Source organism: Talpa europaea (assembly GCF_964194135.1).
Source record: "Talpa europaea genome assembly, chromosome: 15".
NCBI lineage: Eukaryota > Metazoa > Chordata > Mammalia > Eulipotyphla > Talpidae > Talpa > Talpa europaea.
The window spans coordinates 82487809-82512295 of NC_140083.1; the positions used below are offsets into that span (position 1 = coordinate 82487809).

At 58.5% G+C, this 24487-nt stretch overlaps 3 protein-coding genes across 3 annotated transcripts; 1 reads left to right on the plus strand and 2 right to left on the minus strand.

Moving 5' to 3' along the window:
- Positions 1 to 1094: 1094 nt before the first annotated feature.
- On the plus strand, positions 1095 to 2285 carry ACKR5 (atypical chemokine receptor 5; the record flags this gene model as incomplete). The annotated part of the gene is made up of 1 exon (XM_084256187.1): positions 1095 to 2285. One exon carries the CDS (start codon positions 1095 to 1097, stop codon positions 2283 to 2285), a length of 1191 nt encoding a protein of 396 aa, XP_084112313.1.
- Positions 2286 to 8677: 6392 nt separating this feature from the next.
- On the minus strand, positions 8678 to 10810 carry ZBTB39 (zinc finger and BTB domain containing 39; the record flags this gene model as incomplete). The annotated part of the gene is made up of 1 exon (XM_084254725.1): positions 8678 to 10810. One exon carries the CDS (start codon positions 10808 to 10810, stop codon positions 8678 to 8680), a length of 2133 nt encoding a protein of 710 aa, XP_084110851.1.
- Positions 10811 to 17596: 6786 nt separating this feature from the next.
- On the minus strand, positions 17597 to 21267 carry TAC3 (tachykinin precursor 3; the record flags this gene model as incomplete). Its single annotated transcript, XM_084255746.1, has 5 exons — positions 17597 to 17670; positions 18056 to 18109; positions 18511 to 18540; positions 18747 to 18855; positions 21154 to 21267. 5 exons carry the CDS (start codon positions 21265 to 21267, stop codon positions 17597 to 17599), a joined length of 381 nt encoding a protein of 126 aa, XP_084111872.1.
- Between the last annotated feature and the right edge of the window lie 3220 nt (positions 21268 to 24487).

Genomic DNA, 24487 nt, shown 5'->3' on the forward strand with positions numbered 1-24487 from the left:
AGTCTGATTGGTTTTCAGGTTTATCTTAGCTGTCCCAGCCAGTTTCGCAGGCCCAGGAGTCAGGACGGGCAGGGAAGAGGGAGGTGCCAGGCCAAGTGAGGGAGAGGAAGACACAGATGTAAAGCATTCGCACGTCCCCTTGATGCCTCCTTCACCCCTCCCCACGCCCCTGTTAATAGATACTATTGTCCCCATTTTGCAGAGGAGAGAGCTGTGGTTTCAAAGGAGAAAATTCTCACAGCTGGCGCGTGAGGAGACCCCCCCCCCCCCGCCACCGCACACCCCCGCCCGCCGCCCCGGCACAGCAGCTCTTTGGCTGTGACTTCCCCTCTAACTGGATCGGGAGAAGGCAGGCCCAGCCCGGACCCTCTCCACAGAGCTTCAAGAGTGATGCAACTTCCTGGATGAGAAGGGGGGCTGTGGCGCCCACAGCAGAGCCAGTCCCCAGCCACCGTCCTGGCAGCCTCCTCGCAGCTCCCCAACAGTCCAGACCCGCTGGCCCTGCAGAGCCAGAGGTGCCCACGGGAAGCTCAGGTGAGTGCTGCCCTCTCTCAGGGAAGGAGGAGCCGGGGCTTACCTGGGCAGCTGTCTCTTGTGCACAGCCCACGGGTGTTCCCAGGGATGAAGGAGGCGTGTGCATGTATGTGCAAGGCGGGTCCCACACCCACGGCCCCGCTGGCCTGACGGCGGCCCCCAAAGGAAAGCCGAGGGGTGGTGCGGCAGGGAAGGAAGGGAAGTCGGTGACCAACCGGGGCTGGAAACGGGTGGGACTGATGCGCTGGGAAGAAATCTCACTGGGTGCAAATAGTTCTGGTCTCCCCCAGCGTCAGCGTCGTCGAGAACCCTCAACAAAACCTCTCTGCTCTTGAGTCAAAGCTGGCAGGTGAGTTGCTACAATTTATGCGCAGTTTGAAAGCCGAACTTTTTCCTTCGCCCCGTCAGACTAGAATCTTTCCCGGTAGTCCCTTGGTTCCTGGGGCCTCCTACCTTGGGGGGTTGGGGGGGATGGAGGGGTCGGGAGGGCAAGGCAGCTTTTTGAGGCCTCCTCTCTCCTCCAGCTCTCTGGTCTCCCCACTAGGCATCTGCTGGTCCCAATGTCAGTCAAGGAGAGCTTGGGGTCCAGCCCCTCCGAGGGGCTCACCCACAACTTTGGAGAGATCCACAACTGGACTGAACTGATCTACTTCTTAAACCACACGCTTCCCGAGTGCTACACAGAGCTGAGCGAGAACACCAAACGCGTGTTCCTGTTCGTGCTCTACCTGGCCATCTTCGTGGTGGGGCTGGTGGAGAACCTGCTGGTCATATGCGTCAACTGGCGCTGCTCGGGCCGGGCGGGGCTGCTGAGCCTCTACGTGCTCAACATGGCCGTGGCGGACCTGGGCGTCGTGCTGTCCCTGCCGGTGTGGATGCTGGAGGTGACCCTGGACTACACCTGGCTCTGGGGCAGCTTCTCCTGCCGCTTCGCTCACTACTTCTACTTTGCCAACATGTACAGCAGCATCTTCTTCCTCGTGTGCCTCAGCGTGGACCGCTATGTCACCCTCAGCAGCCCGTCCCCCTCCTGGCAGCGCCACCAGCACCGTGTGCGGCGGGCCGTGTGTGCCGGCGTCTGGGTGCTCTCGGCCCTCATCCCGCTGCCCGAGGTGGTCCACATGCAGCTGGTAGAGAGCTCCGAGCCCATGTGCCTCTTCCTGGCGCCCTTGGAGACGTACAGCGCCTGGGCGCTGGCGGTGGCCCTGTCCACCACCGTGCTGGGCTTCCTGCTGCCCCTCCTGCTCATCGCCGTCTTCAACGCGCTCACGGCCTGCCGGCTCCGGAGGTCCGGGCGGCCCGAGGGCCGGCGCCACTGCCTGCTGCTCAGCGCGTACGTGGCCGTCTTCGTGCTCTGCTGGCTGCCCTACCACGTGACCCTGCTGCTGCTCACGCTGGAGGGGCCCCACATCTCCCTGCACTGCTACCTGGCCCACCTGCTCTACTTCTTCTACGACATCATCGACTGCTTCTCCATGCTCCACTGCGTCATCAACCCCATCCTTTACAACTTCCTCAGCCGCGGCTTCCAGGGCCGGCTGCTGGGCGCCGTGGTCCACTACCTCCCCAAGGCCCAGGCCAGGGCGGGCAGGGCTGCGTCCTCTGCCTCCTCCTCCACGCAGCATTCCATCATCATCACCAAGGAGGGGGCCCAGCCCCGGGCAGCAGGCCCCTGCCAACACCCAGGCCCCAGCCTCCAGGCACCAAACGCCTCCCCCACCTCCTCTCCTCCAGCAACTCCCGCCAGCTGAGGCAGAAGGAGCCAGAGGCATCGGTGAGATGGGGTGGGGGCGAGGGTGGGGGGCTGGGGGATGGGGGCCAGAGCACTTATGATCGACACTGAGAGTAGCTTCACACACTGCGGCGGGGAGAGGGAGAGGGGCAGAGAGGGCGAGAAGAGCTTGGCGCTGTACTGTTTGTCTCTGACGCTGTGTCTAAAGGAAACCACGCAGGGAAAAAGGTGAAATAAATAATAGCGCAGCCACGCTTTGGCTCTCGGAAACATCTGCACTTCCAGCTGGGACCGGGAGGGCCCTGAGGCGAGAGAGATGCGCAGAAAGCAGCCGCATTCCCTTCCGAAATCACCCCAGCTGCAGAGAGTGAGCGCCACAGGAACCTCGAAAACTTTCCTTTTGTGTTTGTGTTTGTTGCTCGCCCAGCAAAGCACGCAGGCTGTGGGGACAAGGGGGCAGAGGCCAAGGCGCCAGGAGGCCTCAGCAGGACGTTCCTGGGCCGTGCGCGGTCAGCGGTGATAAATGGAGGGCGGGGTGAAGTCCAGGCTGAGAGGCTCCGCGGACAGACGGGTCTGCAGAACGGCCCCGCTCCTCCCCACCCCACTCCTCCCCACCCCCACCAGCCAGGAAATGGCTCCATTTCCTCACTGACACTCTGCCCCTCATCCATCCTGCTCCCCGCCCACTGAAGCTCCCCCAGTCCATTCTCCTCAGAGCCCAGCTCCTCTCCGCTTTGGCTCTAGGAGTCTCCGGACCCGTAGGGAGAGAGGCTATCAGAAGTCCAAGCCCACGCCACCCCCTCTCCGGGTGGCAGGAAAGTACCAAGGGGCATCCTCTGCGGGCGCGGGTTCGGGACAGCCCGCAGCGGGCACGGACAGCTGCTCTGGCCCCAGCCCTTGTCCCTCACAGGATGGGAAGGTGGGCGTTTTCCAAATCTGACACGGGAGGGTTTGCTGTTCGTCTAATTCAGTTCGCAGTCTTGTCCCTCTTTCTCCCTGGCCAAGTCTTTTAGTCATTTTTCCTGCCCAGCCCCTTACCCCCATTAACACCTGTCCTAGAGGCAGGGAGAGCAGCCTTGGGAGGAAGCAGGTCTTCTGGGGAAAGCTCACCAGGTTGGGAAGCTAGGGCCAAGTCCATGCAGAACTGGGACTGGAGTGGAAGCCTAAGGACAGGCCCCAGTTCCTCAGTCCTGCCTGAGGAGCATGAAGGGCTCATGGACACAGCCAGGGACGGCCTCGCTCCTGCCCAGGTGCTCACCGTGTCTGCAATGTGTGCCTTGGACGAGCTGCTCCCTGACTTGCAGTGCGGTCTCCTCTGCCCTCAGAAACCTGAAGTGTTCCCCAGATGCATTACACTTGTGTGCTGCCTGCAGGCACACGGAGAGGACCCAGTCTCCACCATCCTGTTCCCTGGGCCCAAACAGCTGGGCAGTGGCAGAGCAGAGGGTTTTCTGAGCCAGGGAAGTCTGGGCTGTAACCTGGGGTTGCCATAGAGTTTAACCTAACAATGCAGACAATGCACGAAAGACTTTCCTCCCCTGTGGCCACATAAAAACCAAGCTAAGATCTGATGCCCGTATCACTGCCTCCTTGGGCTCCAGGGGTTTCCTGCAGGAAACCCAATTGTGCATCTGTCACATCCTAGCTCATGTCAGGCCATTTCCCCAAGATTTTGCTCTTCTCATGGATTTCACTCTGGCAACCAGTTATCACCCTGGCAGTCTGGACACTTCCTAGGGCCTTGGGAGGCGAGGGGCCTGCTGTGCTGACGGCAGCACGGCTGCTCTAAGCGGCACTGACCGTGCACCGCTGGGTCAGGCCCGGGCTGTGCGCTGAGGCCAGAGGGCCATGGTGCCCTAACTTTAGGGGTCTCCTCTGTGGAGGCACATCTGCTATCATCTCACAGTTATGCCAAACCACTGCCCCGTGCGAACCTGCCTCCACTCAGACATACCTTGTCACGATGAATTAAGGTGGCCTGGGCAAGACCATCGGTGGCCGAATCTGTCACTTCTATCTAGTTTCGCTGGACCTAAGCTGGGTCCCGCTCCCCCCTGGGCCAACAGATGATCCTCTCTGGTACGTTTGCCCCGAAGAGGTTGGGTCACTGACAATTTCCCACAAAAAACAGGGTAACACGTTAGCCCTGGGGAATTCCAGCCATGGGAAAGGAAATTTGCTAACTGAAAGGATTCTGGCGCCTACTGAGAATACGGAGACTGAAGCGTGACCACCCAGATACTCTGGACTCAAGGAATTAGCAGGTTCATCGTAAATAGGAAAAGAACTCCCATTTCAAATTTCCTTTTTTTTTTTATTCTAAATAAAAACCACACTTTGTGCTGAACAATGGAATATAAAAGAATCAGATGTACGATTTTAGACATCTACTATTTGGGGGGAAAGTTTACAAAATATACAAAACTTTACAGCAATAGATAGTAAACACTTAAATATCAGGAGGTCAGTACGCGTGAACTTAATGGGAGGAGGCAGACGCCGGCGACTCTGCTCCGTTTTCTGAGACTTCAGCTGGGAGAGGCGGGAGGGGCTGGGCTGGACGCGGGAGGACGGAAAGAAACACCGAAATCAAAAGTTTCGTTTTCATTCTGACGTGAGGCCGACCGGGGCCGGTCACACTGGGAATCGCTGTGTCTGCTTCCCGCCGGGGGCAGGGCAGGGCTGAGGGGCCCGGGCCGGTGGGGACCGCAGATGGGCGGCTTCTCCACACGGCCCACTTCCACGGCCACGGAACCAGCGTCCATCTCCTAGAGATTTCGATTCACTGCCAACACGGAGGAGTCTGAGGACCGGGGCCCGGCAAGAGGCCAGGGGAGGGAAAATTCATCAGTAGCAAAACACCAACGGGGGAAGGTAATTAACCCCAAGGCTCGTCCTGGAGACAGAAGAACTCTGACAGATCACAAGTCTAAGAACTTCCACCCTTTCCCTGACTCGTAGGGGTCACCGGGGGCCACTCTTTGCCCAGCTCCTTCCTTTCTTCCCAACTGCGAACTCGACACCCCACGGAGTTTATCGCTTAGGGCCAAATACGAGGGCCCAGCAGAGCTTCCCGGGTGCCCTGGCGCGAGCGAGCCAGCAGCGGGTCCCCGGAGCCCAGGTCAGGGAGGCCCGCCTCTGGCCACCGCGGCCGCCGCCGCCGCTTGTCCGTGTGCCACCCGAGTCCTGCCCTTCCCCTTGGGAAACAGGCCGGGCACGGCCTCGCGCTTGGTTTGACGCTGCCCAGCCGGCGTCTACCGCTCCTCTGTGAATTTCAAAGGGGCTCTGTGAGCGACGGAGCTGATCCTGAGTACGGAACAGGGGGAACGGGAGGACATTCGCGGGTCAGACAGAGCCTCAGAAGAGTACAGCAGGAGACAGGGCTACACGGGCTCCGGGGCAGGGGCCAGCAAAGCCACATGAACCGAAGGTTGAGAAAAAGCAAAAACGGAAAGTCTCTTCCACCAGAGAGCCTAGCGCGCCGGTGGCCACAATACAGTGTCACAGCAACGCGGGAGCGGGTGAGCTGGAGGCGGAGACGCCACCTCAGTCCCGACGGGGCAGGGCTCAGAGGGCTCAAATGGGACACACAGAGGAACAGGGTTGGCCAATGAGCCTCAGGAGCTCCTGACGCTGCTACATGTCTGACCGTGACCAACACCGCTTGGCCTCAGACAGGTGAGGGGCACCATTTCTTGTTTAGTGTTTAAGGGGCAGAGTTTCAAGGTTTGCTTTTTGGTTTACTGGTAAAAAGGGAAAACTTCACAGTTTCAGGTTAAGTATACAGATTACCCAGCATCCATGATGCCCTCTGCTAAGGAAGTGTTTCTCCAGCACACGGATCCATCCTCGGCTACCTGGTTGGCTTCCAGTAAGCACCACCTTCCTTAAATCCAGTCATTCAAGTATCAGTCCTCACCAAGTCTGGGAGGCATCACTCCGGCTGGAAGAGATTAGCACATACTTGACTTCAGCCTCTGGCACATTTTTCTTCCTAAATTTCTAAGGGTTGGTGGGTGTGGGAAGAGAAAAGGAGAAACCAATCAGGGATAAAAGTCTCAGTTCTGCTTTCCTGACAACAATGTTCCAAAAGAACATTCAGCAAGCTGGGTGCAGGTGGGGACACCATCTGGCGGTCACCTGTTCAAGTTTCTTCACATTAAGGGTCACCCACCAGAAAGCCATGTGCTCCAGCTCAGAGCTGGGGGCGTCAGGGAGGGGGCAGCAGGACCCCCAGGGACAGTCCTTTGGTTTGCCTGTGTGTCTTTTTCTTTTTTTTATAAAAGATACTTTTTTATTTATGCTACAAGAGCTGGGGTGTGGGCCAGAGGTGTGGGGGGTGAGAGGATCCACCAGAGACAGAGTGGGGAGCAGAACAGGCGGATCCACTGAAATCCACTGCTGAGGGGAGCAGCGGGGAGACAGGAGAGGTCTGCTGCGCCCTGTGGCTCAGCTCCCTGGCCGGGGATCGAACTCATATTGCAGTGGCTGCCAATAACTTGATAGTGCTGAGAATTAACCCCTTCAGTCATGCGCTCCAGCTCAGGGGCGGGATCAACTTAGATCTGCGGAAGGGGCACCGGGGAGGCCCTTGCTTGCGTGTCTTACTACGGCTCCCCGAGTTCAGGGAGGATGGGAGCACGTGCAAAAAGGTCTTTCATGTGACTTGATCCACTCGGCCCAGTCCCAAATCTACTACATCACAGGATGGAAAGGGAATGAAAGCCCTAAGAATTTTACAGCTCCAATTTTCTAGAACCTACATCCATCTGCCTCGCCTGGGTTTATTCTGCAGGTGAATATCTGGAGAAAGAAAACAATTTGCTCGTTTAAAGGCCTGACCTGTTCACCCCTAGTTCTAAGCCACTTCCAGGGTTGCCCACTGGAATAAACTACCTGCTGGGGAGAAACTCATTTTCCTTGTCTCTTCTCCAAGAGATGCTGGGTAAAACGTATACCAAAACAAAAATAAATAAATATTAACGTCCAAAAAGGCTTTGTGAGTTCATTAAAACCACCTGCTTGTGTCACAGCCCAGCGCTGCTGAGTCCCGCCGGGGGCAGTGTCAGGGCCGAGGCCGCGGACCCCCAGGGCTCGCCTGAGCAAGGTGAGGTAGTATGAGGTCTGAGGTGTCACCTTGTGAAAATGTGAGATGTAGGGCCCTTCCCCGCAAGCCCTCTTCGGATCCCTCTAGATCCCCTCGAAAGCCAAACAGTCCCCATGACCGGGCAACAGGTTCCCGGTCCCTGAGGGAGGGCCCAGAGCGGCTGTCGTACCATAGCGCCCCCTGGCGCTGATGCGGCGACAAGTCCGTCTAAGTCCAGCAGGTCAAAGGCGAGCTGCCCTAGCTCCGGCCAGTTAGCAAAGGAAACAGGTTACCTGGCAGCACCAGAAAGAACGCACCTGCTACACGCCACCAGGTACCTGGGGCCCTCTGTCCTGAAGGGCTCTCAGTCCACCACCCCACCAGCTCAGGGGTCTTCTCGTCTACACTATGGGCCCAACACACTCCAGGTGAGAGACTAGGTGTAAATTAAGGCAAGGCTGCTGCTGTCAGAGACCCCCACCTCTCCGTCAGGACACTCAGCGGGGGCGGGCAGGTGACTACATCAAAGTGGCTCGCTGTCCTCCTTGCCCCACAGGGAAGGCCTTATGTCCAGGGCCATCACGCCATGTTTCTTTGGAATTGAGGGAAAAAAGAGAAACCTCCCTTCCTGGCCACCCAGACTGCCATGGGACACCTCTTCGGGCTGGCAAGGGTTCACCCCAAAGCTTAGTGACCTACACGGGAAGCTTCGTCCCCAGTTTGGATCTCTCTGCCAAAAGCTTTAACTGTCCACTCAGCAAACGAGAGCTGTGGAACAAGCAGGCACCTCCATCCCTGAAGCCTCTTCCCTGCAGAGGGCTAGGAGTGGAACCTGAGGTGAGCTGCCCCGCTGACTAGTCCCTTCTGGGCGCTCACATTCCCGAACCCTCGCTCTCAGCTGGCCGTCCCAGCGGGAGGTCTGGCAGTGATACCCACAGTGAAAACCTCTCTCCACCTCCTCTATCCTGTGAGGCTGTTGGTTGGAGTCTTAGCAGCATAAAACCGATCCGTAAACTAAAACGCAAGAGGCTGGGGACGAGGATCTAGTTGACACCAACTGCCTGCGAGATCCCTAAACCAGTCTCGGAAAAAATAAGAAACACAGCCCTCGCGGGCAAGAACAGGTAAGGAGGTAAACATGATAGGGCCGTTGCTTCTCAAAAACAGTAACAGCTTATGTGCTATTTCTTCTTTCTTCTTTCAACACAAGACAAATTCCTAGCAAGGCAAAATCGTAACTTCGGCTGGGGAGGGAGGAGCAGCCATTAGAAAACAGAGGTCCTGGCTGCCGCCTGGGAGTGTCCTCTGGCTCCGCTGGGGCCCAGTCAGCTGTCCGGGTTCTTGTCTGCCTCTTTGGAATGGATAATGTACATGAAGGTCTGCTCGATGGTGAAGTCAGGCGGGAGGCTGCCTTTGTGCACACCGACGTGCTTGCTCATGAGGTTAAGGGTGGAGCTGTAGTGGCCACAGACTGTGCAGCGGTACATGAGGGCCCCCGAGTGCGTCTTCAGGTGGCACTTGATGGTCGAGCGGCCTCGGAAGAACTTGTGGCACACCTTACACTGGTACGGCTTCTCACCCGTGTGGATCCGCCGGTGGTAGTTGAACTCACTGGTGTGGGCAAACCGTTTGCCACAGACCTTGCAGCTATATTTGCTGTTCCCAGGCTGGCCCTGCAAAGCCAGTTCCTCGCTCAGGAACTCCTCTGCTGGCAGCTTCCGCTTCTGGAGGGCTGGGTGCTGCAGCCCAAAACCAGGCCGTGCCTCAAGGCCACTGTTGCATTTGTGCTGGCTGACGTGGTAGCGATAGGCAGCCTCCGACTTGAAGCTCTGGCTGCACAAGTGGCAGCGGAAGAGGGTATCTTCCAGGCTTTGGTGCACAGTCATGTGCTTCTCGAGGAGATGCCAGTCCACAAAGCTGTTCGCACAGACAGAGCAGGAGAAGACCGAGATGCCGAGGTGTGAGAGCGTGTGCCACATGAGGCTGCACAGGTTGAGGTGGCGCTGGTCACAGACGCTGCAGGCCTGGCCCTTCAAGTTTAGATGGTCAAGGATGTGGCCCCGAACCACGTGGAAATCTTTGGCCAATGCCTTCCCACAGGCAACACATTTCAACTCTGGGGAAGCCGTGCCAGAAAAGAGACCTAACTTCCCAGGCACGGGGTCGTTGGGATGGACGATGATGTTGTTTTCAAATATTCCATCCCGTCGGTGGAGGGTCAGCTGCCACTGGGTAAAGAACTTAGTTTCACACATGTCGCAAGAGAAGAGGAAAATACCAATGTGGGACAGAACATGGGTAACCCGGGAGTTTCGGTCCTGGAAGTGGGTCTCACAGACCTTGCAGTTGCCTGTGAGCAGGTCCACGTGGTCCCGAGCATGCTGTCGGATCAGCTGAATGTTGGGCTCCAGAACCTTCTTGCACACCTGGCAAGGCATGGCCTTATTCTCTCGGCTGTCGCTCTCCCCAAAAGCCAGCTCATCCTCGCTGTCGTCACTCAATTCAATCACCTCCTCAGTTGTGCCGATCTCCTCGGTCGGGTCTTCAAACTGCAAGTCATCGTCCGCCAGGTCTTCCAGCTGGAGCTCATCCATCTGCCCGAAGCCCGGCTCTTTGGGGTGGTCGCTATTGCTCAGACAGGAGTTGGACCCAGTGGTGATGTCTATGGCATTGTCAGAGGTAAAGAAGCTGTTTTTACTGAAGTCTCCATTGCTCTGAACTTTGTATGGCTGGCAGGAGCTCGTGCTGGTTTGGATGCCCATGCTGATGGTGCCAAGCACTGGCTGGGTCCCCATGCCAGGAACAGAGGTGAACGGAGCAGAGGTTTCATGATCTTCTGTCTTTGGCGGCAGTGGCTGCTGCGGCAGAGGCAGGCTGGCATCACTGCTTACCTCTTTTCTCTCTTCCTCTTTGTAGCTTCCCCCGGCATCACTAGGCAACACATAATTCCTATCGGCACCAAAGTGCTCCCCGCCACTCCGGAGCTCCCCTAGGGGGTGAGTGGGTTCTACTGAGCTTCCACTCAGGGCATTGGCGTGGCTCTCCCCGGCGCTGGTGAGGGGCTTGGCTACAGCAGTGCTCTCCAGGTCGGGAAAGGTGGAGTGACAGGCCTGGAGAAGGTCCTCCATGCCCAGACGCTCAGCCACCTCGTAGATGACCCCCACATTGATCAGGTCTGTGAAGAGTTCTGACGTGTAGACAAAGCTCAGAATCTTCTCGAAGTTGGCAGGGGTGATGAAGTCCACCACGTAGGTCTTGGCAGCATCCAGCCCAGTATTCAGGAAGAGGTTCTGGAAGTAGCCAGCCGCGCAGGCCAGCACAGCTTTGTGCGCTGGGAAGGAGCGACTCCCCACCACGATGGTGACATCGCACATGGTCTCTGAGAGCCGGCACTTGTTGAGTTCCTTCAGCAGGTTGTTGGGGTGGTTGGTGCTTTGCAGCTTGATCCTCATGCCCATCTTAGCAGCTCCTATGAAGTTGCCTTCTTATCAGCACCGTTAATCTGTGGATGGCGAAAGAAAAAGAGGAATGGTCAAACACTTCCCACTAGGGAGGAGCTCTGCAGGAGAAAGCACCCCCGTCTATTTCCAAGCCAGAGGGGAATGGATGCACTGAATGGAGACCTGAAGGCAAGGACAGCAAAAATGCCACAAAAATCTACGCGCGCACACGACAAAATCCAAGAATAGTGAAAAGAACGAGCTCCCTCCTGAAGTGCCCGTCACAGAGGCCGCGGCCTGGCTGGGCAGGAGCTAGTGCCTCCCATGCAGGTCCCGGGCGGCCTCTCGACCATCTCCTACTTCATGGCCAGAGCAGCTCGCTCCAGTTTTTCTCATGTTAATCTCCTCCTGGACACAAACGTTTCTATCTCATGAAGCTGTTGTTTCCCCTCACCGCGGCGAACCGACACACTCGACACAACTTGCAAAGCGCCATCAACCGCGGAGTGAAAAATCAAGAGGCTCCATCGCTTCGTTTCCTGCCATTTCGTCCCTCAGTCCCGCATCATGCACGGCCCGCTCCTGCTCAGCCCCGCGCCTGGCCCCAGCTCGGGGGTCAGCGCCCGGCGCAGCCTCTGGGGGTGCGGGTCGGACCCCGGCCCGGGAGGGGGACCCGGTGGGGCTCCACCGTGGTCCTGGGTCTCGCTCCGACGTGGGTTCCTTTCCACCTCCTTCTCGGGCGCCCCGGCTTCTGCCCGCTCGACGGCCTGCGGGTCCGGGGCTGCGCGCTCCACCCTGGCCTGAGCCGGGCCGGCCCCCCGGCCCCCCGCGCCCCGCGCCCCTTCCTCCTCCCCTCGCGTCCCGCTGACGCGCTCAGCCCCGGGCCCAGGGAGCCCCCGCTCCGCCCGGCGCCGGCCGGGCGCGCCCCGGGCCCGGAGAGCCGCCCCTCGCGCCCCGCAGGCCGGGGCGGCGGGCGGCCGGGCCGAGCGCGCGAGGGGCCGGCTCGGAACTTCCGAGGAGACCCCCCGGCAGGAGGCGGCACCCCGACTCCCGACGCGCCGCAGCCTCCCCTCGGGGGGCCCGAGCCGGGGGAGGCGACGGGCAGGGCGGGAGCAGCCCGCCGGGGGCCCCGGGGCGCCGCGCCGCCCCCCCAGCGGCGGGGAGTCCCCGGGGCCGGCCCGGGGCGCGGGCGGGGGGCCGGGGTCCGGCCGAGGGGCGCGGGCGCGGGGAGCCCCGCGGGCGAGCGGGCCGGGCCGGGCCGGGCCGGGGCTCGGGGCGGCGGCCCGGCCGGCCGCGCTTACCTGGCTGCGCGGGCCGCGAGCACCATCGCCGCCGCCGCCGCACACAAAGGCCCCGGCCCGCCGTGCCCGGCCCGACGAGGAGGCGGCGCCGCCGGCCGCGGCCAGACTCTCCATCCGCCGCGCCGCCGCCGCGCCGGCCCGGGCGCCCCCGCCGCCCGCCCGCAGCGCCCCCCGCCGTCCCGGAGGAGGCAGCGCCCCCCGCCGCCGCCGCAGCGCCCCCCCCGGCGGGGCGGGCCGGCCCCCGGCTCCGAGCGGCGCCTCGCGGGGCCCCCACCGCCCCGCCCGGCCGGCCGCGCGGCCCCGGCCCCCCGCGCCCCCGCGCCCCCGCCCCGCTCGCGCGGCTCTTGGGGCGCGCTCCCAGCCCCGCGGCCGGGCGCCCCTGACGCGCGGAGCCGCCGGCGGAGGAGCGGCCCTCCCGGGGCCTGCGCCGAACCCCGTCCCGGCGCCGGGGCGCGAGCCGCCCCATTCTGCGCCCCGCGGCGGGGGCGGAGCCGGGCTGGGGGGCTGCGGGCCGGCGGGGCGGGGCGGGGCGGGCCGGCGGCGGGCTCGGGAGGGGGCGCCCGCGGGGGGGGCCGGAGGCCCCGGGGCTCGTGGGGGCGCCGCGGCTGGCGGTGGCAAAGCGGGCGACGAGGCCGGAGGGGGGGTGGGGAGCGCCGGAGCGGCAAGTCCGTGAGAGACTGTGAAAGTCACCCCCTGAGCAGGACGGGCTCCCGCGGGCCCCTCCGTAAACCCAAGCGTGGTCGCTCCTCCGTCGCTTGAACACAGAACCCACCCGACCAGCAACAGCAGTTCCAGAAGTTTCTTCTCAAAATTTACCCTATTGTAGTTCTACCCCCCAAATCCTAAGGTCACTGGGCTGAATTTTGGGTCCCCGCTAGGCTGCGCTTCCTGAGGGCAGGAATGTGGGTTCTGCCCCCTCCGACCTGCGGGCCTGACCACACTGCCCCACCCACTGGGTGCCCAACAGAGCCTGTTTGAGTGACTGGACAAATTAATTGTAGGGGACGCAACATAATTTCCCCTCTACCCTCCTAAACCATGGTAATAAAAGTTTAGCAGAAGAAAAACTGAAATTTAATGTCATGTATACTTGCTGAACACATGGGAGACCCGCAGGAGAACTAAGTAACCCCTGCACGGCCCACCCCACCTCCTTGAACACTCTCTCCCACCGGAGACAGAGGATGTTTGGGGGTGGAGGGGGTCAGTTTGGGGAGGTCATCAGGTAAGGCTCAGTAAACAAGGGCAAGGTGGTGATATGGATTTAAGTCCTTGCTTTCTCCAGTGGTAAAAGAAATTATCCTCTCTCTCTCTTACAGAGTGGAAGACATCCTACCATGGAGATTTTCCTTTAAAATGTCCCTTACACGGGCCTCCCTGGTGGCCCAAGGGGTTAAGCACCACCGCACTATGAAGCAACCTGAAGCCTCTGTAGCACATGTATTTCAGTCAGTCTGCCTGCTCTGCTCCCCCCTCTGTCTCTGGTGAATCCTCTCACCCCCACACCTCTGGACTAAACCCCAGTTCTTGTGTGCATAAATAAATAAATCTTAAAAAAAATAAAGTTCATGCTGTTTATATTGAAGTCTTTCTGCATAAATCACATCACAATAGTCTCTCTCTCTCTCTCTCTCTCTCTCACACACACACACACACACACACACACACACACACACGGCTAAATGGAAAAGAAAGTAAGAATTCAGTCAAGGTCTTGTTGACCAGGTATCCTTGGGCATCATCCTCCTTGCAACAGGAAGAAGAGTCCAGGTTTTCTTCACAAACAGAAAGTGTTTACACGTTTTCCTTTCTCCTGGAATCCCAGTACTGCAATTTTTGCCAGTTCCACCAGAGAGCAACCTTTCTGCATTTATGCTCCTACCTGGCAAAGCACTGGGGTCACCTCAGCACACGTCTGCTCCCAAGTCTGAACAGAATCAACACATGAAGGTTCCATGGATAAATTCCCCAAAATCTGCAAAAATGCTCCACCTTTAAAACTGGTGAGAGATAATTTTGAAACGCCAGCGAGCTGACTTGCTGGAGAAAGATGTGAAGTTCTGGAGTGAGAACATCCTTTGAGCTCCAGCAACAAACCTGACACCAGGGACACTGAGGTGAGCCCTCCCTGCCCCACCCCACTGTGCAGCTGTAAGTCCACGTTCACCTCAGCCAGGTTCTGGGAAGGGAGAACTTTCCCCCGGCGAAGGTGTTGCGGGAAGTGATCTCTGGTCAGTGCCCCTGTCCTTACCCTGCCTTGGGTATCAACTTCGTAGCAGGGCAATCAGTTGCTTAACTGAGGCGCTCTGCACCCAGTTAAGACAGGGCGTCTGGGGCTTGCCTGGCTGTTCTGTTGAGGGTACAGAACTCCCCTGGGGATCAGTGGGTTGTGACAGTTTGCATGTCAGAGTAATCAAAGACACTCACATACCTCACTGGAGGTCTTAGACGTGGGAGCTGGGACCATGGGCAGGGATTTGTAACTGTTGCTTAAAAGAAGAGTCTGAAATGTTTCCTCTTTCTAACTAAAGCGGTCAGGTATACCTGCGCCCCCTTCTTTCCTGGCCTGCCCTATGCACCCCCTCCAAGCAGATTCAGGAGTTGTTTGCTAGTCCACAGACCTGTCAGGCTGTCGTCTCACGTGTTTGGATCCCCATCTCACCCTCAGGACCCGTCACAGAACCCATGTTTGACCCTTGGGGCAGAAAAATGGCCCCGTGCTGGCTAGACCCTCTTCGTGCTAGATCTTTGCTCTCTCTTCTCCGGCAGAGGCTGACCAGGGAGGGGTTGCTGTCTCCCAGCCCCACCCTAGAAATCCAGACAAGTTATCCCAAGTATCTGTTTTTCCATTAACTGAAGTTGGCCTGTGAAAACCTTTGAATGCTGGAAACCATATTTCTAATTGCTTTATTTATTATTTTAAATACTAAATAAATCTGATACTAAATGTGTAAAGCACCATGTAAGGCACTGTTGGGAAAATCAGTAATGTATGCAAACAAAGATACTTCCATCCGTATATGATTTATGTGTCATGTGTGTTTGTATATCTGTGTGTGTGACATGAGTGTGTGTGTGAGTGTGTGTGTGTGTGTGAGTGTGTGTGTGGTGTAGTTGGAAGAGTCAAAGAAGAGAAAAAGCCATTATCAAACAAATACATCACTCTAGACCACATGGAGACATTTTTATTATTGAAGAGTGAGAGAGACCTTCGGTTAATGCTGGACATGACAGAAACTCCAAGGAATTCTGTAGTCGAAGCCTGCTAGGGTAGGAGCTAGCCCTCTGCAGCTTCTGCGTTAGGGGAATAGAGGGGTGGGGAGGAGTCAAAGCCAAGAGCCTGACAAGGAGGGGGAGAGAACAGAGGTGGGAGGCGTGCACCGGGGGTTGGGGGAGGACACCGGGTGTCTTCACCATGCAGCTGGGGGTCTAGAAGTGGAGGGTCAGAAACATGAAATCACATCTTCTGTCCTGTAAAACTCCCCCCAGCCACCACTGGGGAGCAGGGGGAGAAGGGCAGGGCATCTGGAAGGAAGAAGGAAAGAAAGAGTCTTAACCCCAGTCTCCCTACAGCCTTTGAACTGGAAGGACTGAATCCCCCCGCCCCCCTGCATGGCAGAACAGCACCTTCCCAGCTGCAAATTCTCTCCTTACAAGGCTGGCGCGAGGTCGCTGGGGCCCGTATCATCCTGCAGCCCCGCGAACCAGGCATACACAGGACCCCTCCAAGGCACACTTGTGGACGCCCCCAGGCTCACCCCGCTCCTCTCCCATTTCCAGAACTCTCTCAGAGAAGGACAAGCAAGGCATGGCTTCCGTTTCCAGCAGTTTCACATGAATGAAATAAGGCGACACAATGATCTATGTTGGTGCATCTCATCTAACCGCCTTTAAATGCCAGCCCCAGGGACCTTATGTCCTATTCTTCTTGGCACCTAATAGGTTGAGAATGCTCTAGCAGTGGTGAGATTATGCAGCCTGTAATTACGGGCCTGGGCCCTCTGAAAGAGCCTAGATTCACCAGCAAGCATTAAAAGTAGATTTCCACAACGCACTTGCTTCTGCCATTTGTATAAAATACTATGGCAAAATTGCACTGTAATTATCTTTATGGCCGACGCATCACGCTTGGGGAGAGTATGTCATCCAGATATAGCTGCCCGTGTAATTATCTGGCGGTCGGCAGGACCGAAATAACCATCTAATGAGAGCAAAATGATACGGTGAGTACCATGTAATCAGCGAGTTACGGTTATTACAGCTCTTGCGCCCTCTCGCCCAACACTGAATGGGGCCCAGACCCAGACGCTGGGCTCGGGGAGCCACACAGGCAACTTCGTCGAGAGCCAGCGCCTGCTCCCTGGGCCTCCGCGGGGACCAGCCAGCGCGGGTGACACAGCGTGTCGGGCAGGAGCCTCTCTGGCATCACGGAGGCCTCCGCGCCCCTCTCCTTTTCTCCCACACCGTCTTTGGGAGCCAGGGCAAGGAAAACCCTGGGCAGAGCTGCCGTGGCTGTGTGGGAGCCTGGTGTCGAGGCGGAAGTGTCCGTGTTTTAACCAGGCGCCTCCCCGGAGGACTCTCACACGTGCAGGCCGAGCCTGCAGCCTCTTGGCCCACTCCGGTGGGGTCTGGCACAGACAGCTCTGGAGAGTTAGGCCAGAGCCCACCAAGGGAACAACATAACACCCCCCCAGACGGCAACGCTCACAACAAAGCCGGCACAACCGCGGCAGGCCTCGTTCAGGACACCCCTGCACTTCTTCCTCACAGCCCCCCTCACAGCCACACCCCTGTGGTTCATGTGGCCACCGCCCCGGGAGGAAACCGAGGCCCAGAAGGGTGATGTGACTCGGCCAGAGTGAGTGGTAGATACAGGATCCGCACCCAGGCGTGCTCTCGTGCCAGCTCCTCCCTCCAGACTTCCCCAATCCTTCCTTCTCCCGGCATCGTCCTTCCGTAGAACTGAACACTGGATGCCAGAACTCAGGATTCCGAATGGTCTGGAAGGCTCAGCCTGCCTGGGAGGTAAAGCCCTTCTCTGTGAGCTGGATGTGGCGCCTGCCGCTATCAGATGGCGCCCGCCCCATCTTCCCACAGATGACAGGAGAGAGCAGGGCCCAGACAGCAGAGCTGCCTGTCAGAGAGGCCTCAGGGGAAACCTCTTCCCCACCTCCCACCACTCACTCCTGTTCGACAGCCAGTTGGGGCTCACTGCACAGAGAAAGAGGTGAAGAAGGGGTGTGTGTGCACCTGCACGTGTGTGAGCACACACCCATGGGCACACTCACGGACACACATGCACCTCGGAGTGTGGGTGTGTTTGACCGACAGTATGCCATGAGCTGCCGTGCATTGTAGGGCAGATGTATGAAAATTGACGCCTGAAGCATCAGAGGAGTGCGCCTCTGGTACACACACACACACACATGCGCGCATACACACACACACACACACACACACACACACACGGTCTGCCCGCCTCCCCTAACCAGCAATCCTTACCTCATTCTACACTGGGGGGATACTTGAGGGTGCCCAAGCTGGGGGTATCCTCCTGGCTCATGTCAACAGGAGTGTCTGGAGAGAGTGAACAGGGCAGTTAGGACGCTCTGAACGTGACCTTCACCCTGACCCAGCAGCACAGGCTGGCTCTGCAGGCGGAGTTTAGAAGAGGCATGCTCTGTTTCGGGGGTGGGGGGAAGCAGAGTCGCCCTGACCCCTCCCAGCTGCAGCAAGACTATCTTTTAAAGATCTCCCTACCCTGCTCCCAGGGACAGCTGTACTGTGGACTCAAGCTGATTGGCCAGAAGGGGTTGAGGAAGCCTCACTGTAGCTAAGAAAAGTCCTCTCTCTCTCTCTCTCTCTCTCAGATGGCAGACACTTGACTGCCTCAGATGGCTGAGGCACTTGACTCCTGCCACAGCCTTGCCAGCCTTTCCACTGTGCTTCCACGCACGCCTACCTGACTGGGCGTTCCTCTTGCCCATAAGTCCCACAAAGAAGTCGTGCATGTCACCTGCAGAGAAGAGCCAACCTGTCAGCAGTGGAGGGGGGTGGGGTGATGCACTTCCCAGACTAATGTCAGGGCTGGAGAGGGGGCTTCTGGGCTCCGTTTCTCTGTCTCACCACAGGCAGCTACCCGCTGTTATCAGACCCCCTCGGCCCTCCCTCTCCCCCCATACCGCCCTCCTCCCATTTCAAGATTTGTCTGCGGCAGCTGGTGCTTGGCTGAGAGCCTCCTCAGCCGTCATGTCCGGCCAGTGGGGAGGTCCGGCCAGTGGGGTCTCCACTGCACCCCGCACACCCGCTTGCTCCTCGTTCCCAGGGACATCAGCTGAACAGTGACCAGTCAAAGTTGTCACGTGGGGCTCTAGGTACCTGGTCAGAAGAAACAGGGAAGGGGAAGGGGCTACTCACGCTTCTGGGGAAGCAAAGGTTCCTTGGGGTCTGTGAAGGCAAGAACACAAATGTAAAATGGGAGTGGAGGCTGGAAGTGAGGCCAGAGGGGGTTCCCACACAACCCTCAATTATGCACTCTTGGAAACTGGAGGGAGATCTCTTGGCTCCCTCCCACCTGAAGGGGTCTCCCAAGCCATTTATCCTCAGAACCGCCAGCGTCCTGCACACCCCTTCCCTCCAGGGCTGCTTCCTACCCACGCCAGCCTTGCTCAGCATTTTGAGCAATCCTTCCAGAGAGACGGAGCGGCTGTCATAGAGCCTCCGGAGCAGCGAAAGGGCCAGCTGGTGGCTTTCCGATTCCTTCTAGGGAAGAAACAGAGAGGGTTGAGGCAGGGGGCTCACCCGCCATCCCAGCAAAAAGGGCCTCTTCTTGAGCCCATCACAGCAGGAAGAGAAGGGAGTTAGCAAAGTGTGGCGCGTGGCCCAGCAGCAGCTCTGCGGGGAGCTTGTTAGGGAAACTTGGCCCACAGCACACCTGCGGGGGGGGGGGGGGGGGGGGTTGTCATGTGCACCACAGGGTTTGAGAAGCGCTGGTCAAGGAACACACTGGGCATCCCTTAGACTGACCAACTGTCCCGGTTTGCCCAGAACTAAGGGACCCTGGGATGTGGGACTTGCGCTGATCGAGCTGGGATGATCCCTCATAATACTAGGGCAGTGGTCACACCATCTCCCAAGTTCAAGGGGGACTGTCCTTGGGGGCCTTCTCCCAGCTCCGATCACTTCTCAGTGAGAGGGGCTCACTCCTTTTCTCCCTGGCACATCAAGGACCCGTTTACCCAAGACTGTGGTTACCCCCTAAGTGAGTGAGCCTTGGATTCCCTCATTCCTGAGACAGGCCCATCAGACAAAGCAGGTGCTCTCCAGCCCGGGCTCTGTGACCAAGCAGCAGACGGGACTCTGTCCTGGGGATCAGGGCAGGGCGGCAGCCAGGGCACACCCTGAAACCCCTGCTCTGTACGTGACAGGTGTGGCTCTCTACCTGGGTTTACTTTGCCTCTCGCTCTCTGTCCTCTCTGGCTGTGTCTCCTTCTCTCCCCTTTCTTCCCTGGATTTAGCGTTCAGGGAGACAGCCTGCTCGGGGTGACCCCTCTTCTCCTCCCTGCCAAAACGGAACCCCATATTCTGGACCTGCTACCAAGCAGGGGCTCCAAATTGTCTTGGTGATTTTTTTTTTAAGTAACTTGGGCACAACAGCTAAAGGCAGCTGCACCCAGTTAACGGCCGCTGCAGAGAGTCAATGACGATGGCCACGTTCGGAGTCTCACCTTGAATCTCCGCTGAGCCTCTCGCTGCGGACCCGAGGCAGCCGGGCAGCTGTGCACACAGAGGCTCATCCACTCAGGATGCACCCCCAGCTTACCAACTGGTGGCCCAGGCACACAGATACGGTGCCCTCCCCTCCACCCAGTGCCCCTCATCCTCACAGACCTATAGGGATGGTGAGGGGGGCTGCAATTTCTCTCTTTCATTGACCAAGAGGCGCAGGTCTTAAAGAAAGCAGAAGAATATACCCAGGATATTCTGCTTATATCGAGTTGGATCTTTGGGCTCCTGTGTCCAGTCCATATTTGGATCCCCCTGTGAGGTTTTTTGTTTTTTTTTTTTAAAACTGGTGCTGTTCTCTTGGCTCTGGTGCAACCACTGGCATTTGTGAGCTGGCAGCCTGCTGTGCCTTGGGACCCCTCACCAGCTGGCCGAGGCTGGCCGGCTCTCTTGGTGCCTGGAGCACAGCTTCCCAGGCAGCCACTTCTCCAAATTGTTCAAATACTCTGCCCACTTCCTGTAATGAGATGCTAAGCAGTTCTGGGCTGGAGAGGCAGTTAGAATCCACACACTGAATTTGTAATAAGTTCCACCTATAATCATCTTAAAAGCATTTGTACCAATGTAATTGCTGTCATTTCAAACCCTTGAAAAGACTTCCTCGCCGCTCTCCCCAAGCCCCTACTCCAATATTTCTTATTCTTTTTCTTGGAAGAACTCAGGACATCTGGACCCAACCTATTCTGTGTGTTTTTCCCTGAATAAGCAGAAGCTGGAGAGGGGCAAGGGAGAGGAGAGAGAAGGGCTGGCATCTGGGGAGCACCCGGGGTGACCGGGGGTGGGTGAACAGTGGAGAGGGGAACTTATTTGACTTTTGATACTTTTGCACACAACTGACAAGCAAATAGCACACACGGAGCCATTTGGGAGAGGACCGCTGGCTGTGTTTCATGCCAAGCAGGGGGTAGAGGGGAGCTGCACAGGGACAGAAGACAGAAGCTTGCACCACCCTAGACTGTCCCCACAGGACCATCGAGTCCCCAAGCCACCCCTTACCCAACCCAACAACACCTGGCTGGGTACCTTTTACATAAGGTGTCAAGACATGCAAAGGGACAGAGACCAGAGACGCTTACAGACATACCCAGAGACAGCGAGAACATGGGAGAGCCAGAAAGGCAGAAAAATCCAGCCCTCTAATAACCCAGGTCACTCCCAACTCACACCCCACCCGCTCACATGCACCTCCCTCCCGCTGCTGGGACAGACGGCACTGGCTTTCAGGGTGTGTTCTAGAACTCTGACGGGGTGGGCCGGTTGCAGCTGGTGCCTTACCTTGTGGTGGCCCCCGCCAGGCCCCACCAGCTCCTGTGACTCCTCACAGACAGCCCCCAGGCTCCGAGCCAGGCTGAGGGCCAGGATGACCGCCAACAGCAGGGTGCTCCGCATGGCGCCTAGGAGGCCAGAGGGACAAGACCAGGAAATGGGGGCGGGATGGGAGCACAACAGGGTGCAACCCAGGAGGCAATCGCCCAACAACCAGCAGCCTGGCTTGACCTGCAGCCCGAGACCACAGCGGTCCCATCGGACCCCTTGTTGGAGGAGACCATCTCCGAGCAGGAGGGACGTGCCTTGGGTTCAATTTCCTGGCACCCCCATCAGATATCTCCCCAGGATGTCACCTGACAACGAGCAATGGTGCAATATTGCCAGGAAGGTGATGGGTTTATAGGGTTTGCCCAGGTCTATTTCCCTAGTCAGTTGGGGAGGGATCCTGGATATTGTTTTCCAGCACTAGGTGACCCCAAGACTTGGGCAAAAACTTTCTGGTACAGAAGAAGCAGTCAGTACCCACACGCTGCAATCAGCTCGCTCAGAACACTTGTCCTGGCTTCCAGCTCCCTCCCCAGTCTCCCGCTCCCAGCAGAGCTGCTCCCTCCGCTCCAGCTCCAGCCTCTGGCCCAGTGCTCTGGTCCACCCCCCTCTCCCGCTCACGCCTACCTGTGGAGCCGCTTTTTGCCTAGGGCTAGACGGTCGTGAGGCTCGGGGCGCTGTCCGGGAGCACGCCTGCCTGCTCCCCGCTCCCGCTGCTGCAGCCGAGATGCCTGGAGAAGAGGAGCAGGGAGGGAGGGTGCCAGGGAGTGTGGCAGGAACTGCGACCCAGCTCCCCCTGATGAAGGCTCCGGGAGGGTCTGGGGGAGCTGAGGGGAGGGGCTGAGAATCACCAATCCCAGGGTGGCTGGAGGGGAGGGGGGAGCAGGTGGGGGGGAAAGAGGATATAAGCTACAGACACACACACTCACACACACACACACTCACACACTCACACACCCCACAACCCAGCCGTGACAGCCCTGAGCAGGAGTTACCCAGCAGCCCACTTTTCAGCAGTCCCTGAGCTGGGCACGCAGAACGGGGTTGCTCACGGTTTGCTGCATCCCGTTGGTGTCCAGCCCAGCAGGTGTGGGCGGCCAAGTTCCCCCAACAGCTTCTTGCCCTTTAGCCCTTCAGCCCTGACTGCCAGGCTGGGGCAGTTTCAGGCAGGCGCTTCTCCGGCTGTGCAAGCAGCGGGACACCGACCCTGACTCAGGCCCCTGAGCGGGCCGCGCCTGGCGTCCATCCTGTCCTCACTTCTCCCTGTCCATCCAGTGTCCTCGGCCAGTCCGGCCAGACTGCTCTCCTGCTGGGGGATGCAGGACCCGCCCCGGTGCCGGATGCCCCTCTCCTCCTCTCCTCCACCTGCTCTCCACCCCCTCGCTCTGACTCCTGCATTAGTCTGACTTAGTTGCCTCCTTCCAGAGTTCTCGCTTCTGCCTTGCGTGCTGTAGTCCCGGGAGGAGGAAGAGAGCGCTGGGTGAGCTCTGTCCTCACCCTCACCACCACCCCTGCCTCACCAACTCCTCCTGGCCGCCCAGTGAGCCCTTAATTGCTCTTCCCCTCTCATTTCTCCTCTGTCCCCACTCTAATCTGTCCCCCTGCTGCTAGATTCCCTCTCCCCAGGCCTCTCAAGCCCCTTGCTCACACTGCAGAAGGGGCTGGTTTGGCTCCCCCAAGGTAGGAAGCCCCGGGGACCACGAGTCAGAACCTGCTAGGGAGACCCAGAGAAAGCCCCTGCTAAGAGAGACCAGTTGAGCTGCCAAGTGACAGTCGAGCCCCGCCCCCTCCACCAGCATCCACTGCAGGGGAGGCCGGACACCTCCTGGGCTGCGGGACACCTGCTGGGCTGCGGGCCTTGGGCTAGTGATTTCATTGTCACTGGTACTTCCACGGGTGAGCAGCAAATGTTGCTATTTTCACAAAAGGAAACTGAGGCCTGAGAAGCTCGGGGTGCTCCAGGACAAGTGCTCTAGCTTGGGAAGAGCCTCAAGTGCGGGTTTGGCTCACTCTAAATTGGCCTTTTTTCTTCTGCACGGATGTGAATTTTGATCTTAAGGGGATGTGAACTCGGGGGGTGGGGGGGTGCGGGGAGAGGGGTGGCAGTGGCTCTCGAGAGAAGCTTTGTGCTGCTCCCCTCCCTGGAATTGGGGAGTGCTCTTGTGTATTTGTGTATTTGCTATCAAGCCACCTGCTGCTCGCCAAGGCCGCCCTATTGCCACCACTCCCCGCCCACACCCATCTCTGTTGCTTCTCTTCAGCAACACGTTTTTCCAATGTGCTAGATGTTTTACTTGGACTTGACCTCCCGCCCCCCTGCCAGGATGTGAGCATCACTAAGGCAAGGATTTTTGCCTGTTTTGTTTGTTGTTAGATGCCCCACCCTACAGTGCCTGGCACACAGTAGGTGCTCATGGAAGTTTATTTCTATAGGGCCTCCCTGGTGGCCTAGGGGTTGGGTCTTGGCGCTGTCAGCACTATATGGCCCAGGGTACATGCCCGGCCAGGGAGCAGCCCACATGGTGCGGCAGACCTCTCCTGCCTCCCCGCTGCTCCCCTCAGCAGTGGATTTCAGTGGATCTGCCTGTTCTGCTCCCCACTCTGTCTCTGGTGAACGCCCTCACTCCCTGCCCCTCTGGCTTACACCCCAGTTCTTGTATGCATAAATAAATAAAATTTTTTAAAAAGATGTCATGCCTTTAAAAAACAAATCTGACCTGTGTGAGGGAAGCCCGAGCTCTCCCGCTCCCGGGGCAAAGCCTCACACGTGGGTCCTCCACCATCTCCGGGGACACGGGGTCCGAAGCGTCGTGTCCCCAGCACAGCTTCCCAACACCTGCCCACCCTGGGGCTTGCGTCAAGGAGAGAAGTCACCCGCAGCATTGGCCCCAGGGTCTCAGCAGGGCCTCAAGGTCCCTTTACAGTGGGCGAGGCCTCGTGAAAAGTCCCCCATCAGGCAGCCAGTGACAGGTGTGTGGCCAGCGCGGGCCTGGACCCAGGCTGGACGCCTTAGGTGGGATGAGGAGCAGCTGTGGGAGAAGGTTGTGACTTGGGTGGGAAGCCAGGGTGTGACTGGCTCCTGCCTTTGGGAAGCTCAGTAAGGGCCTCCTGACACCCGACTCCGTCCTCCTTGCCCCATAGGCCTGGAGAAGGAAGTCCAGGCAGGCTGGAGGGAGTTGGGGTGCAGAAGGAGGAAGAGTTAGATCAGGGCTGAGGGCTAACACCCCCCCTCCCCCCCCATCTCATCTAGTCAGCCTCTCTCCCCGCCTCCCAAGCATCCCTGCCCCCACATCCT